Source organism: Trachinotus anak, unplaced genomic scaffold (genome assembly GCF_046630095.1).
Source record: "Trachinotus anak isolate AG129_WGS33_773 ecotype Australia unplaced genomic scaffold, CSIRO_AGI_Tana_v1 ptg000005l, whole genome shotgun sequence".
Classification (NCBI taxonomy): Eukaryota; Metazoa; Chordata; class Actinopteri; order Carangiformes; family Carangidae; genus Trachinotus; species Trachinotus anak.
In genome coordinates this window covers 3,780,001-3,794,482 of record NW_027273856.1, presented here as the reverse complement: position 1 = coordinate 3,794,482, position 14,482 = coordinate 3,780,001, and the positions used below count along the sequence as shown (strand labels likewise).

Below are 14,482 nucleotides of genomic sequence, written 5' to 3'. Positions count from 1 at the left end.
AGTCACGGCATATGCAATACAAGAGCCGTGAAACTAAGTCACCTAAATGGAACGCAGCCATTATTATTAACGGTATGAGATACACCTGTGCTTTCGCTGCCATTTGAGTTTTTTCGTCTGCTGGATTTTTACAGTCCCATAGCATAAAGAAATAAAAGGGCGAATTAAAAGAAACTAATTAATATACCACCTTTGCCCATCCTATATGTATTTCTCTGCTCTCTGTTCACTTTTTAATTTTCTATGAAGAAGTTTATTTTCTTTTAATTTGCATTTTAATGTTTTTTTTTTTTTATTCTCGTTTTCATGAATTTGATGCATTATGTAAAGCGCTTTCAATTATTTGTGCATGAAATATGCTACACAAGTTGCCTTGGTTCGCCTTGTCTAAATAATCTTTGTTATCTTCTTTGTTATTTACACAGGATTTCTGTTGTAATCATACAGCTTGCTCGTCTGTATTGTGAAAATGTGTTTTCTCTCTTTATGCCTAATAAAAATCAATATAATTATAACTATACATAATTATATAATATACATATAATTACAATATATTATACTCATTGTTTTACTGTAGATTCTAAAATCTACTTCCACTTCTTCTTTACAGCTACGATCTGTCTTTATTTTAGCATTGTATTGTTTCACTGAAGTTTTAGTGAAAAGCATCTTAACTTTGTTTAAATAGCCTAAGTGCTATACAAATAAACGATCATTAGCTTTTTATTATTATTTAAGCTATGACCTAATATTTAACAATGAACCTAAAGTTCACCAGTTTGAGGTAGGATAGGCACATCTCTTTTTGCAGGCGCAGTTTTGTCACTTTTTTTTTTTTCTTCCCGATCCTTAATCATGAGAAATCACGTGATTGTACCTGCAATCGTTGGCAACTCCGGTGATCGTGAGGAGGAGTTTCCGCTGAGCACCTGAACGCAGCACGAGTGCTTCAGCAATGTAGAGAGGAGGAGAGGGAGAGAAGGAGGTGGAGGCAGATCGAGGAGAAGCATGAAGAATATCCCCGGTTTCTAGGCTGACAGACGGGGAGAGCATCTCCTCTTCCCTCGCTCATTTGGGGCCGATTGTAAGCGGAGGGAGGCAGCGGGGCTGAGGACAGGATGGAGAAGAAGAAGCAGTTTCTTTGTGGGGTGGTGGAAGGTAAGAGCGGCCGACTTCATAACTAACCTCCTGTCAGATCATGTGATTTTTTTTTGTTACCTCAGGGAGATGATTTTGAATAGACCACCGATTGACCTACATTTGCCACCCAACGTTTTGTCCTCTACTGTAAGGGGGGCGCGGGAGTGGTAATATACACTGGCATAGGTGGGATGCAAAGGTCTTCATGAGATGATGTGGTGGTGATCAGTCAGGCTTGAAGTGGAGATCAAAGAGCAGGCGGTGAAAAGCATTCAATACTGTCTGGTTCAAAGGCTGCAGCCTTAAGGGAAGGAAATACTCTGGATAATGGCTGGTGGTAATGAAGATGCTGATGATAGTGATTCTAATGGTGATGACTATGATGATAATAAGACTGTTAATGGTGGAAACGAAGATTGTGTTATTATGATGATAATAATGGTGAAAGTGAAGATTATAATGATGATGATGATGGTAATTATGACTGGAGACTGTGATGATGATGTTTGTTGGATTGACATGACAGTAGTGACGATGATGATAGGGATACTGTGACGGAGGATGTGAGGAAGAAGGATGCAAAGATGAAAATGATGAAACCATAAAGAAGAAGAAGACAATTTGAATAAAGAGGAGTATTGATATGGGAGGTGATGATGTTGAAAGTGATGGGGATAGTGGCGATGATAATGTGGATAATGATGACAAAGAAGAAAAGATAACCACAACACTAACACACAGAGTAATAACTGCAGAAAATGGTGAAAACAGTGAAGAAACTGACTATGATATTTGCTATAGAAGGAAGGTAGCAGTTGTGACTCCCTAAAATTTCTTCACCAGACAATAATAATAATCTATATGCATTTAATACATGTTTTTCATACTAGTGAGAATGGGTGAAAACAGATTTGTTTTCATGCTCAGTCTTTAGAAACCACCTTGTGAGTCTCATCAAAACACTGCACAATTATGCAAAAAAAAAAATTCAATAGCGGCATTTGTTACTGTTTTTAGTTGAGCAGCCATGATACAATGTAATGAAGATGATCATGGGATAGACAGAAAGGTGGTTTATTAATAGTGAGAACAGCCCTATGTGTTGCTAAAATGAGGTTGAAATATGTAATTAACTGTATTGCTGCAACAACAACAAAAAACAAAACATCAATTATATTTCATTAATGGATTAATGAAGTCTATGAAATGTGACAGTTACCAGAGCCACCCTTAAATGTATCGTTTAAAACATCAAAATATCCTAATTAAAGCTATAAAACCAGATGTTTGGCCTTATTGGTCACGAAATGACTTAATTAAATGACAATTGATTATTAAATTATTGCCAATTGATGTTTGGTCAGTTGACTAACTGCTTCAGCACTGGTGTGTTGGTCCACTATCTCAACTCTCCAGCTCTATTAATCTCAGCTAACCCCCCCCCCCCCCCCCCCCCCCCCCCATCTCTCTCTCTCTCTCTCACACACACACACCTTTATTACAAATTCTTGGTAGACCCCCTTAAACCTGTATGTTTCTTAATCCCATGTGGTGGCATCCAACAGTGTTAGTAATTGAGTCAGGCTTAGTGGGGAGCCCAGGTAGACATGTCACACACATGCACACTAAAATACACAGTCCTCACAGGCATGCGGGAGGAAGCAGACTGGATTTGTTCGTGGGTCTGATTTACTTGTCACTATGACCCACTTACCGTACACACATACACGAACCCACTCACACACACACACACACACATTGCAGACTTATTCAAAAACACAAAGGAGGAGAGGGACACTGGAGATGCTCCCATTTCTAAAAGAGTGTAGATGAATTATGTCTTTGCCAAGCACACAGGGGATGTGACCAAGTAAGCTCTAGAGGAGCTTTCATAGCTTTATATGTCCAGCCTGTGAATAAATGCTGCAGAGCTGCAGATGACCTGAAAAACAGCACAGGGAACTATATATAACATATACTAGCACAGGCCAGCAACCTTATCAATGTTATTCTGAAAATTTTACAATATCATATAAATTCCCAACGTCCTGAGTCAAAAACATATGATGCATTTTCTTCATTCCCATTAGGGATTTTCAGTGACTATGCAAATATCCTTTCGAGAACAAAAAATTAGCACGTGCAGCAAAGATAACGTTTACGGAAGAAGTCTCAGTTTCAGTGCTCACACATACTTGCTTTCACATTTGCTCATCAATAAAGATGTAGTGTCATCTGTAGAAAAGGATTTTCACAAACTGTTACAGCACAACATAGTAAACAGATAAATTATGAAAGCAGACTGCATGACTTTGCAGAAGTAATCAGTACTGTAAGTGCAGTTGTCATGTGTATGTGAAGGATTAATAGTGTCAGTAATGTCACATGTATGCAGTCATGTCATTTTTATTTTTCCACTCCAGGATTCTATGGGAGGCCTTGGTCTATGGATCAGAGGAAAGTTCTCTTCCAATGGTAAGTCTATCTTATGAACTGTAATTAACCTGGTGTCAGTCAACAGCCCTGCATGTGCTGCTCTGTATGTTCACTATGTGGTCACAGGTGTGCATATGTCTTGTTAACCTTGTCAGAGGGGATGTTCTCGTGTTCAGCGGGAATTCACACTGAGTGAAGCACCGACCTGACACCTTTGGGCTAAACCCAGTTGCATGCGTTTATTTCAGTGCCAGGCAGACCAGAGAGAATCACTGACGCAGAATGACACCATAGCAAAGGGCAGGCTCGTCCTCAGTCCTGAGGCTCAGCCATGGATGACAGAAGGGGGGTGAGGGAGGGGGCAGATAATGTATTTTGTTATAGTGGAAGGATCAATTACAAGATGCAGGCCATTTGGTTCCGTACCTATTGTTTTTAGCTATGCTAGCATCATGGCTGTAGGGATGATACTCTCAGTCTGTCAGTCGACAACATTGGAGCAGACTGAGGTGTCTGAATAACTATGCTGTAATTTGCTATGACATTTTGTACAGATATTCATAGTGCCCGGAGGATACTCTTATGACTTTGTTGATTCCTTTACTTTTCCTCTTGCATCATTTGTGGTTTTAAGTGAAGTGGCTGAACAACTATATTGGTAGATTGCCATGCAACTTGGTACAGGCATTCATGTTCCCCTCAGGATGAACTGCAATAACCTTGTTGATCCTTTAACTTTTAATCTAGCACCATGATTGGGTCAAAATTTTAGTTTTTGAACAATATTTTACTTTATGACCAAATCACCTGCAAAACGAATGCTGTTCCCATCAGCTGTACTTTGTGTTTAGTGCTAATTAGCCAATGTTGGCATTGTCCCACACTAAACTAAGAGCTACTGAAGCATGTTAGCATTGTCATAGTGAACATGTTAGCAATCTGACATTAGCATTAGCTCAACACACTGCTGTAATGCCTCACAGAGTCTCTGGCATGGCTGCAGAATTGTCCAGTGTTTGCATGTCAGCACTTTTTTATCCATTTAAAGGCACAAAAACACAGGTATTCAGTGGGTTGAAACAAAGTTTAAATGTCCATTGGTCACTGAAATGCTGTAATAATGTTTATGAAATTCTGTTAAACAATGCAATTGTAGGAACAACTCCGATATACTCTGCTGCCTCGTAATGAAGAATAAATAATAAAAGTTACTTTTTGCTACATTTTCTTTATCTACAATCAATATATTTGCATCATGTTAATAGAGAATAATTTATGTGCCCTCATAACCTTTATTGAGGTAAGTTTTGCTGAGCCCCAAGCTCTTTATTTAGCAGCAACACTGTTTTTTTCCATGCTGAGACGTTCACACCAGGGAGCTGCTCAGTCACTGTTGGCCACAGTGTATGCTAATGCCATTTTAGTGCTGAGCTCTGTCTTTTGCAGATGAGACCTAAGCATCATGATGACATAAAAAATGGACGAGTGGACAAAAGCCATTTAAAGCAGATAAAATCAACATTCAAGCTAATCAAATGTTCTATACAGAATGAGTGCTTCAAGAGAGAGTAATCCAATATAAAGGAAACAGGGTCATGAGCCAAATCCCTTTTGACTAAACAAAACAAAAGCAGCTCCTTGCTGAGTCTGCCACAACAGTTTTTTTTAAAACAGTTTCATCACAAAGAGAGACAAGCTCTTACAGCATGAATTAGCTCTCAGGGATTTCCATCACAGCGAACTACAGTAGAATACTAAAAGATAATTTCAGTCAAAGCACCATCTGCAGTTCATTCATGGAGAACACAACATGAACACACTAATAATGGAACAGGCTGTCAAACATGAATTGATACACTGATGAAATATGTAGCATGTTCTTCTCATGTGCATTTATATTGAGTCATGTGCATGCATTGTAGTTAGCAGGGAACCAATTAATTCTTGATGACACACTGATCTTACATATAAGTGGGATGATATAAATCCCTGCTGGGAACCGTGACACAGTTTTGTCGCGCAGCAGCCAATAGCAGCAGCCGTCTGCATCCCCAGAGAGAGGTTGTTCCCTCTGCTCTCTGCTTTCCACTCTTCTTAAAAATACAGACCAAACCATTATACTGCAACATTTCTCTTCCTCTTATTATGATTTTATAATATTTGTAGTAAAAGACATAATCTGTGACCATGATTATGTCATGTGATATATTCTTTATGATGCATGTTGTCTGTACAGGTGTAGCTACACTTTGTTAACCGGGCCATCACTGCTTTATGAGGATGGATTTGACTTCCAAAACTTTGTCAGTGAAGCAGCAGCTGAGTGTGTGGGCTCCAGGTTTATTTATAGATTTGCTTTTTTAGACTCAAGTGTGGGGTGTAGGCAAATTCATACTCTGATTGTTTCATAAGTTTGGCAGCGTGGGGCTACAGCATGTTAGTGTGTGTGTGTGTGTGTGCGATTGTGTGTTTGAGGGAGGTAGGCTGCAGCTTTGTGGAGGCGACTTACGCACCATCTGTCCAGGAAATGAAGCAGAGAGAGAGAGAGAGGGTGAGAACACAGTCCACCTACAAATGACAAGAAAGACAAGAGCTGGTCCATGTCCAGATAGAGAGCAGTATTCATGTTTTTATTTGTATGTGTGCGTGTGTGTGTGTATGCATGGTCATGTAGATTTTGTTTCACTCCTAGTACTATGCTCTATTTATAATTCAGGAGGTCATTTCCTGTAACTGAGGCAGCTATGGAGCCCCACGATCGATACAGTGGATCTATTTTCTTGTTGCTTGTTGTTTTTCTGTTTTTTTCCCTCCTGCTATCCTTGCCTCATTCATTCACTCACTCTCAGCTTTTCTTCTCTGTCTCTCCAGGACCCCAACCTGATAAATGATATAATGAATGCAAAGAAATAAATGATGTTTACAAATTATTCATAGAGTCAGTTATAGAGTAATAAGAATTTAGATTAGAATTTAAATAAATCAAATCAAAATGTGAGCTGCAGTGTAAAATAGAGGTATAATGGATTCAAATAAGACATTTTTCTTTTAAAATCAAATGACTCTAATTAAAACTGTTTTGATCTGCTTTGAGAAATTATTTTGTAAGTGCCAAGCCTGGATAGAAGAAGCTAGATCACTAGTGAAGTTGCTCAAAAAATCAAGGAGTATTGTGTATTTTTAAAAAAAACATGCAGAAAAAAGTTGCATGAATTATGTGAAAGTGAAAATTCTGATGTTTGATAGGAGAAATTTAAAACCCTCTCTTACTGACTGTATTTTCCAGAGTCACAGACTGGGCGATGAAATGACCAAAAACACCGACTTGCTTTCCTTTGAATGTCCTTGTCTTTGTCAGGATGCAGCATTGGGGGTTGAACACCTACCTGTACGGTCCCAAAGACGACCTAAAACACAGACTGTTGTGGAGAGAGGTCTATTCTCCTGAGGAGGAGGGTAAGGACATCCCATTCATGGATCTATCCATCTGTCACTCTATGTATTTGAGCATTCATTTAAACATTCTGTATGTCCAACCAGTTAACTTTTTCTTAATGTCCATCGTGTGTCTGAGTGCAATGCTAAATCACTGCTTTTATGATTTGAGGCTCAAATCACTGACCCCAAAGACATGTACTGAAGACTGGCTGCAGACCGGTGCTGCACCAGAACTGCCCGAGGACAGTCTGTCTTCCATCAGGGGGAATATTCCCTGTCCCAAATATGAAACTACCTTCTCGATATTACTATTAAATTAATTTTTCATTACCATCATAAAGGCGTCAACACTTTTATGTTGTCCATTATATTATTTTTATTGTACCCTGGAAGACTGAATGGCATTCGTCAGGATGCTTTAGAGCCACGCTGGAGTTCCTTACAGATGCATAAAATCGAGATCAGAGAGAACAATTCAATATATCGCACTTTCAGACACGTGTAATTGTTTTTTTTACATTTTTTTGTTCATACATATGCGCTGTATTGAATCAATCTCCTTACCTCCCTTCCATGCATCGCACTCCCTCATACATCTTTCCTTGTCTATTAGTTAAAAAATAATGATATTTTTTATTTCTCATTTATTTTGGCCAGTGTGTCTGATTTTTTAAATTCCAAATGAAATATTTCTTTCTCTCCTCTCAGCTCAGTTGCGTACTCTCATAGCGGAGGCCCAGTCGAGAGGCCTGAGGTTTGTTTACGCCCTCTCTCCTGGTCAGGACATCGTCTTCTCTTCTGCCTGTGACTTGACGCTGCTCAAACGCAAGCTGAGACAGGTAGATCACATTCAATGAGATGATAAATACCACTGAAGTGTAATTGTTTCACGCTTTGACCCCTCCTCACCTCTCGCCCTCTCTCTCTCTAGGTATCAGACCTGGGTTGCCAGGCATTTGCCATTCTGTTTGATGACATCGATCACTCCATGTGTCAGGCCGACAGCGAGGCCTTCTCTTCATTCGCCCATGCTCAGGTCAATGTAACAAATGAGATCTATCGGTTCTTGGGGGAACCACCCGTCTTCCTCTTTTGCCCAACAGGTAGGAACGTGGAGGTGGAAAACTATCAGGATTTCATAAAAGTGTTCATTAACTTAATAAATAAATACAACTCTTTCTCTCTCCCCGTAGAATACTGTGGTTCTCTGTGCTCTCCCAGTGTATCTAAGTCTCCCTACCTGCAGACTGTTGGAGAGGACCTTCTGCCCGACATAACAGTCATCTGGACAGGTGAGAACCGAATGCAGAGCTGTATTCCTGCATGAACCAGGACCTTTAAGTACAGTTTCTTGTTTTCTGTTTTTTCACCGCATTTGGTGACCTGCAATTTATTTGGCTAAGACAGACAGACACATACACACATACACACACACACACACACACACATACTGGCAAAACAGAGCTCAGCATGCATACGTACAAATAAGTACAGGCACAAATCCACACACAACCTCCTCCACAGAGAAAAAAACATGTAGGTGCACCACCACCCACATGCATATGGAAGTACAGTAGAATCACACATACATTTACACACATTACTGCCTACTTCATTTCTCAGGTTTTATTGCTTTTCTCTTTTTTTCTGCATCAGAAGATATTCTTGTCATGATTGTAATGTCACATTAGGCACCAGAATGTTGTTTATTCTACTATTTATATAATTATCAATCAACATTACAGGGAAGGCAGAGCGAACCCTCTTTATGTGTATTATACTGTATACGCAGCCCTGACTTGCTTCACTCACTCGGTCCTGTACTAGTGCTTTGGTCACAGGTATGGTGTTTGTTTTGATTAGTGACATGTGTCAAAAGGACACTGTGTCGCTGTCGCATTTGTGTATAACAGCTCTGCATGCAAATCATTCAACAAAGCCATTCAAAATATATATTCACAATCACTGTGTCATGAAAAGCCTTTTCTCCTGCAGCAGTTAGTTTACTTAGTTAGGTCAGGCTGTCAAAGCATGAGTATCCAGTGGTTATCAGGGGAAAGTATCCAATACAAAACATTGTGAGGGTTGTTTGAGTTTTGATCTGATAAAATTCTTGGTTAGTGCAGTCACATGCATTTTTAAGAGATTGCCTAATGATTAATGATTATAGAGCGACTATAAATGTGCATATGGTTAGTTATTGTTATTGTTACTGTGGTGGTTTTGCTGTTATTGTTGTTGTCTCTCCACCCCCTTTTTCTTTTTCCCCATATTCTCTCTGTTTTCCTCTTCCTGTCCACTCTCATTCCTGATGCTGTCTGGTTGACAGCATACGTGACAGGAAGAGTATCCCATACTCCTCCTTCGCAGAGTAAATCTGCCCCAACAACACAAGGCATCCAGACCACTCATACTGCTTGCCTATGGTACCGGGACAGGACACACAAAAAATTAAAAAAAATAAAATAAAAATTGATCATAGTGAGGTTCTTTGGTATTATAAAGTTCAAATACACTGATTGATCAGTAGGGGTTTGAAGAATAGGGAGAAATCAACATATTCATTTCAGTGTCCCGTTGTCTCCCTCACATCTGCCTGTTTCTCTTCACTCCCACTCCCACAGGCAGTAAGGTCATTTCTAGGAAACTATCTGTAGACTGCCTGGCTGAGGTGGAGTCTGTCCTCCAGCGGCCCCCGCTCATCTGGGACAACCTGCACGCTAATGACTATGACTCCAGACGTCTCTTCCTGGGGCCTTTCAAGGGTCGGGAGCCTCAGCTGAGGAACCAACTTAGGGGCCTGTTGCTCAACCCTAACTGCGAGTTTGAAGCCAACTTCATCCCACTGCATACGCTGGGGAGCTGGTACAGATCTGGGAAGGAGGAGAGGAAAGGTGAGGGGATCTGCTGAGGAAGTAGCACTGATGAGACAGGAGATGTCCCGAGTTAATAAACGAATATTGGCTCTGCCAGACCACAGCCATGTACAGTTAGTGTCATTGCTTTCACAGAACTGTTTAATAAGCCAGTGTTGCTTGGCAACAAACACAATTTTAACCACCAGATGAAAGTTTTGCCTGATTTTACTTAACAACTGAATTAACTTCTAGGAAGAGCTCCATCTGTTATCCTGGACAAAGCCCCTCAATAAGCTTTCAGCTGCAGTGTCACAGAAAACAAATATTTACCAAATACTGAGCTGCGCCAGTTTCATTTTTCAATTTTCTAATGACTCTCACAGCAAAATGGATCTTACTACAGATATTGTTAGAGTAGCATCCCCACTGTTTTGTATTTGAAGTACAGTATAATGTAAAACTGTGTGATACCTCTATAATGGTGGAGCTGCAGCCTTTAATTTGTCATTTGGCTCATATTTATTGTATTTAATTCACCCAGATGGAAAAACACATGAGAACACAACCAGAGAAAGAAAGAGGAAGCAAGGGAGTTGGATAGAAGGCTTAGCAGAGAAACCACTGTTGCGTGTGATGTTTTTCTGAAGACTGAGTGGGGGTGGGGTGGGGGTGATGGAGCAGTAATTGTGTGGTGTGATGAAGGAAGAAATGAGAAGAGAGGAAGGTCCCACTGTGGAGGAGAAACAAGGCAGAGGGCCGGAGGAGAAATAGGCTTTAAGGGAGGGGAGAGAAAAGAGATGAAGGGCTGGCAGAGGACTTAATGATTACATGAGAGGACGGGGGGCGGGGTGATGGTAGCATGTGAGGTAATTAGTGGGTGCAGTCTTTTTGTGTGGTGGGAACTTTCTGATTTCTTTCTGGAGTAGGGAGAATTATAGGTTGGAGTTAGGATCAGATCAGTTCAGCTTATCCATTGACAGCAGCTTCAACAGACCAGAAAACACAAGATACATTGTAAAAAGTAACTGTGGTGAGTGTGGGTGGATCTGCCCACCCAACTGATTGTGTGAAGGAATTTGAGAGTTTTTTTGTGTACTGTGTGAATATATGTAATTTTGTGTCCTCATATATAATAACACAATGCTGTGTGTGCTCTAGATGAGGAGTGTGAGTACTGTCCTGATAGAGCTCTGTCTGCTGCACTACATGATTGGATGGAGGAACTCAACCAACCACTGCAAGCAGGTGAAAAATCATGATCTGGTGCTGTGCTTGTATCTGTGTGTGTCGATGAGACTGAACTGAAACACTTCAGCTGCTCAGTCACTTTCATGATCTTTGAAAGGACCTCTGGAATCAATGTATACCTTAAAGGTCCCATATTGTATAAAGTGAGATGTCTTTGATTATAAAGCAGGTCTAGGTTCTATATTCATACAGTGAAAGTGTCAAAGCCTCAGTCCACAGAAAAATGCACAGAGCCTGTATGCAGAAACTGAGCCTTAAAATGAGCCGTCAGGACTTCTGTCACTTTGTGATGTCACAACAAAGCCATGCCCCAAGCCCTTGCAGGATTTGGTTTCTCTGAGTGCATACCTGAAATATTTCTTACTCTATCACTCAGAAAACAGAACAAATGGCTCACCAACCTGCACTCTTGACAGCAAACCAAACAAATGTGTATTATATTTGTGCTTTAAAAGTGTTCTGTTTTTATGTATGTTTATATTCTGTCATTATAGGTCGGCAGAGCACGCGAGGAGACCAGCGTTCCTCTGCTCCAACATCTCGCTGCAAAACTCCTGAGAGATCTGACTGCCCCTCCACCTTCAGGGGGGGCTCTGGTGTGGCCAAACTCCCTGTCTTCCCCCTCAATTCCAGCTCACCTCCATCGTCACCCACTAAGGCCAAGGAGGAGAGGGAGGGGCGAGATGGAGAGAAGAAGAGGTCAAACCAGCCTGGTCAACCCAATCACCAACCTCCAGGATCCAGACCTGGAGCACCTTCAGGTGGGAGCCGGGGACAGAAGGCCCAAGGTCGGGGGATCTGTGGCGGGAAGGGCTTATTGAGTGAGTCCCAGGTGCGGCTGCTGGTTGGTCTTCACTATCTTCCCCATGAACATGGCCCATCTGCCCAGAAACTGCTACAGGATCTGACCTGGCTTAAATCAAACTGCCACCTGGTCAGTGCTAACACAAAGAAGACACCACCCCAGAAGGTTGGTGTTTTTTCTGTGTGGATTTCTTTTTGGTGAAATTTGAATTTGTGTATGTAATGGTCTTTATTTCAGGAAGGTATAACCTCAACCTCTGCATTAGTCAGACAACAGTGGTGTATGTGAGGGCATGATATTCACAATAACAGTGTCCTTACGACCTTGTTGTGTACGTGGATGCATGTCCTCAGGTTGATGAGTGGCGGGGTCGGGCATCCAGGTTCCTGTCTCTGTGTGAAGACATAGCACAGCTCCACTGCAGCGTGGTGGGCGGGGCAAACAGGGCTGTGCTCTATGACCTTTACCCTTATGTGTGGGACCTGAGGAACACGGCTCTGGTGGCAAAGGCCTTCATATGCTGGCTGGGTAAGGACACAGAGAGATGGAAGCAGGAAAAAACTGGAATACTGAGTGATATAATGTGTTCTACTGTACTATTGTGTACTGTACTGTTGTCATACTATCTCTGTGTATATAATATATAGTATAGTATAAGTATAGTATAGTACTATAGTATACTATGCTATACCATACTATACTATACTATACTATACTATACCATATAGTATACCAGTACTCTGCTGTGCTATGCAACCCTATATTTAGTCTATAATATAATATAGCATATAAAATAGCATACAGTAGTATAGTAATGTGTGTATATCAATAGTGTGGTATGGTATAGTATAATATTGTATAGTACAGTATAGTATAATGTACCATACACTGAGTATTACATAGTAGACTAGTATTTTACTGGTTAGCAATGTTATACTATACTTTCATATAATATACTATTCTATACTATATGGTGGTACTATAGTATACTGGTAGTCTGCCATGCTATGCAACCCTATATTTAGCCTATACTATATTATATCATATAGAATAGCATACTATTAGTACTGTGGTGTATAGCAATATCATGCTATACTACTCAATTATACTTTGCATATAGTATAATATAGTATTCTATACTCTATGATATTCTATCATCTTTCTAAACACACATTAAACATGTAGCACTTGTGTAAGTAGAGAGAGGGCTTGGGGTCTTTGAAAATGTGTAGATAAGCATTCAGTGTTGCCGTCTCATTTTAATTACTCTCTCTGTTGCCTTACCCTCCATCCCACCCACTCACTTACCTCACCCAGACGGACGAGTGTTAAGTGACAGCTCCACCCTGGGCTCTTGGAGGAACTGCTTCCACTGTGAGTAGGCATGACTTTTAAATTGATTGTCTCTCTGTCTATGCCTGAAATAACGAGCTACAAGTACTCTCTGCTGCACAAATCATCGTAAATTAACCCTCACAAGTCACCACCAAACACTCAGTCATTATTTCCAGCACTGTCTCGGTGGAGCTCAGTAATTGTTGGTGCACGGGACTAAACCAGTTAAACCAGTTATGCTTCAAATATTTTTGGCAGCAGTGTAAAAACTGAAAAAATAAGTTAACTTCAGTCAGCTGAGAAGCAGTATTGCTGTAAATCGCTGAACTTTGTGCTAGCATGAATATTTAAAGCAGGTGTAGCTGCGATCATCTCTGCTGGTAGCTCTCCTGACATTTCACTGGTTTCATGATGTCAGCACTCTGACATTTGGTGCTTGTCTGTGGTAGGGTGTGGCAAGACCACAGGGGCGGACCTACTGGGAGTGGAGTCGGAGCCATGGGCGTTCAAAGGGGGCGTGTCGGGGGAGGTGCAGGTACGGTGTTTGTCTAACATGTCATTTTCCATGGAATTGGTAAATCACTACTTTGTTGTGTATGTGTGCCTGCTTGAATTATTCATTTCCTCCCCTTATGTGACTTCGTAGTTAAGTCTTTTTATGACTACATTAACATATGTGTGTTGGTCTGTGTGTGTGTGTGTGTGTGTTGTGTAGATGCTTCTCCCCATAGGCAGCAGCAGTGAACTCTTCAGTCATCCTCCGCCTCTCTTCCCTACCTCTCGTCTCTATAACATCAGGCCCTACCACAGCAAGGACAAGGTACGTAGTCACACCCACACACATTATAATTTCACACATAATGCCAGGATATTTCAAGTCAAAGAGGTGCTTTTATAGAGGGGATATTTGTGTAACTTTCTACTGTTACAGTTTTGGAAACTACACTATTTACCTCTTTGGAAAAACAACCTGGAAGAAACCAGGAAGGAGGGACATTTTTAGGTCATGAAGATGCTCTGACTTAGTGATGGAAAGTCATGGAAAATTCATGGAATTTTCAATCAGTGCCACAGTAGGATCCTTATATGGAGAAATATTGCAACAATTTTAAAGGATCCTGATTGTTCAGTCACCTGTAGATTTTTTGTTCAATGTTAACTCACAGTGATCTCTTAGATGGAGAATTTTTAAAATAGTCTTTTCATTGTGTGTGTGTGTGTG

General features: G+C 40.7%; 1 protein-coding gene across 1 annotated transcript in view; it reads left to right on the top strand.

The window, feature by feature from the left end:
* Window positions 1–957: 957 nt before the first annotated feature.
* Window positions 958–14,482, top strand: part of LOC139621377 (protein O-GlcNAcase) — a 19,902-nt gene continuing 6,377 nt past the window's right edge. Inside the window, exons 1-13 of the mRNA XM_071477841.1 lie at window positions 958–1,158; window positions 3,564–3,615; window positions 6,935–7,032; window positions 7,723–7,853; window positions 7,946–8,117; window positions 8,208–8,306; window positions 9,639–9,908; window positions 11,031–11,117; window positions 11,615–12,090; window positions 12,279–12,453; window positions 13,243–13,299; window positions 13,710–13,795; window positions 13,976–14,080. Of these exons, the coding sequence (XP_071333942.1) occupies window positions 1,119–1,158; window positions 3,564–3,615; window positions 6,935–7,032; window positions 7,723–7,853; window positions 7,946–8,117; window positions 8,208–8,306; window positions 9,639–9,908; window positions 11,031–11,117; window positions 11,615–12,090; window positions 12,279–12,453; window positions 13,243–13,299; window positions 13,710–13,795; window positions 13,976–14,080 (1,848 nt within the window). The 5' untranslated portion in view covers window positions 958–1,118. The remainder of the gene's footprint in view (window positions 1,159–3,563; window positions 3,616–6,934; window positions 7,033–7,722; window positions 7,854–7,945; window positions 8,118–8,207; window positions 8,307–9,638; window positions 9,909–11,030; window positions 11,118–11,614; window positions 12,091–12,278; window positions 12,454–13,242; window positions 13,300–13,709; window positions 13,796–13,975; window positions 14,081–14,482) is intronic.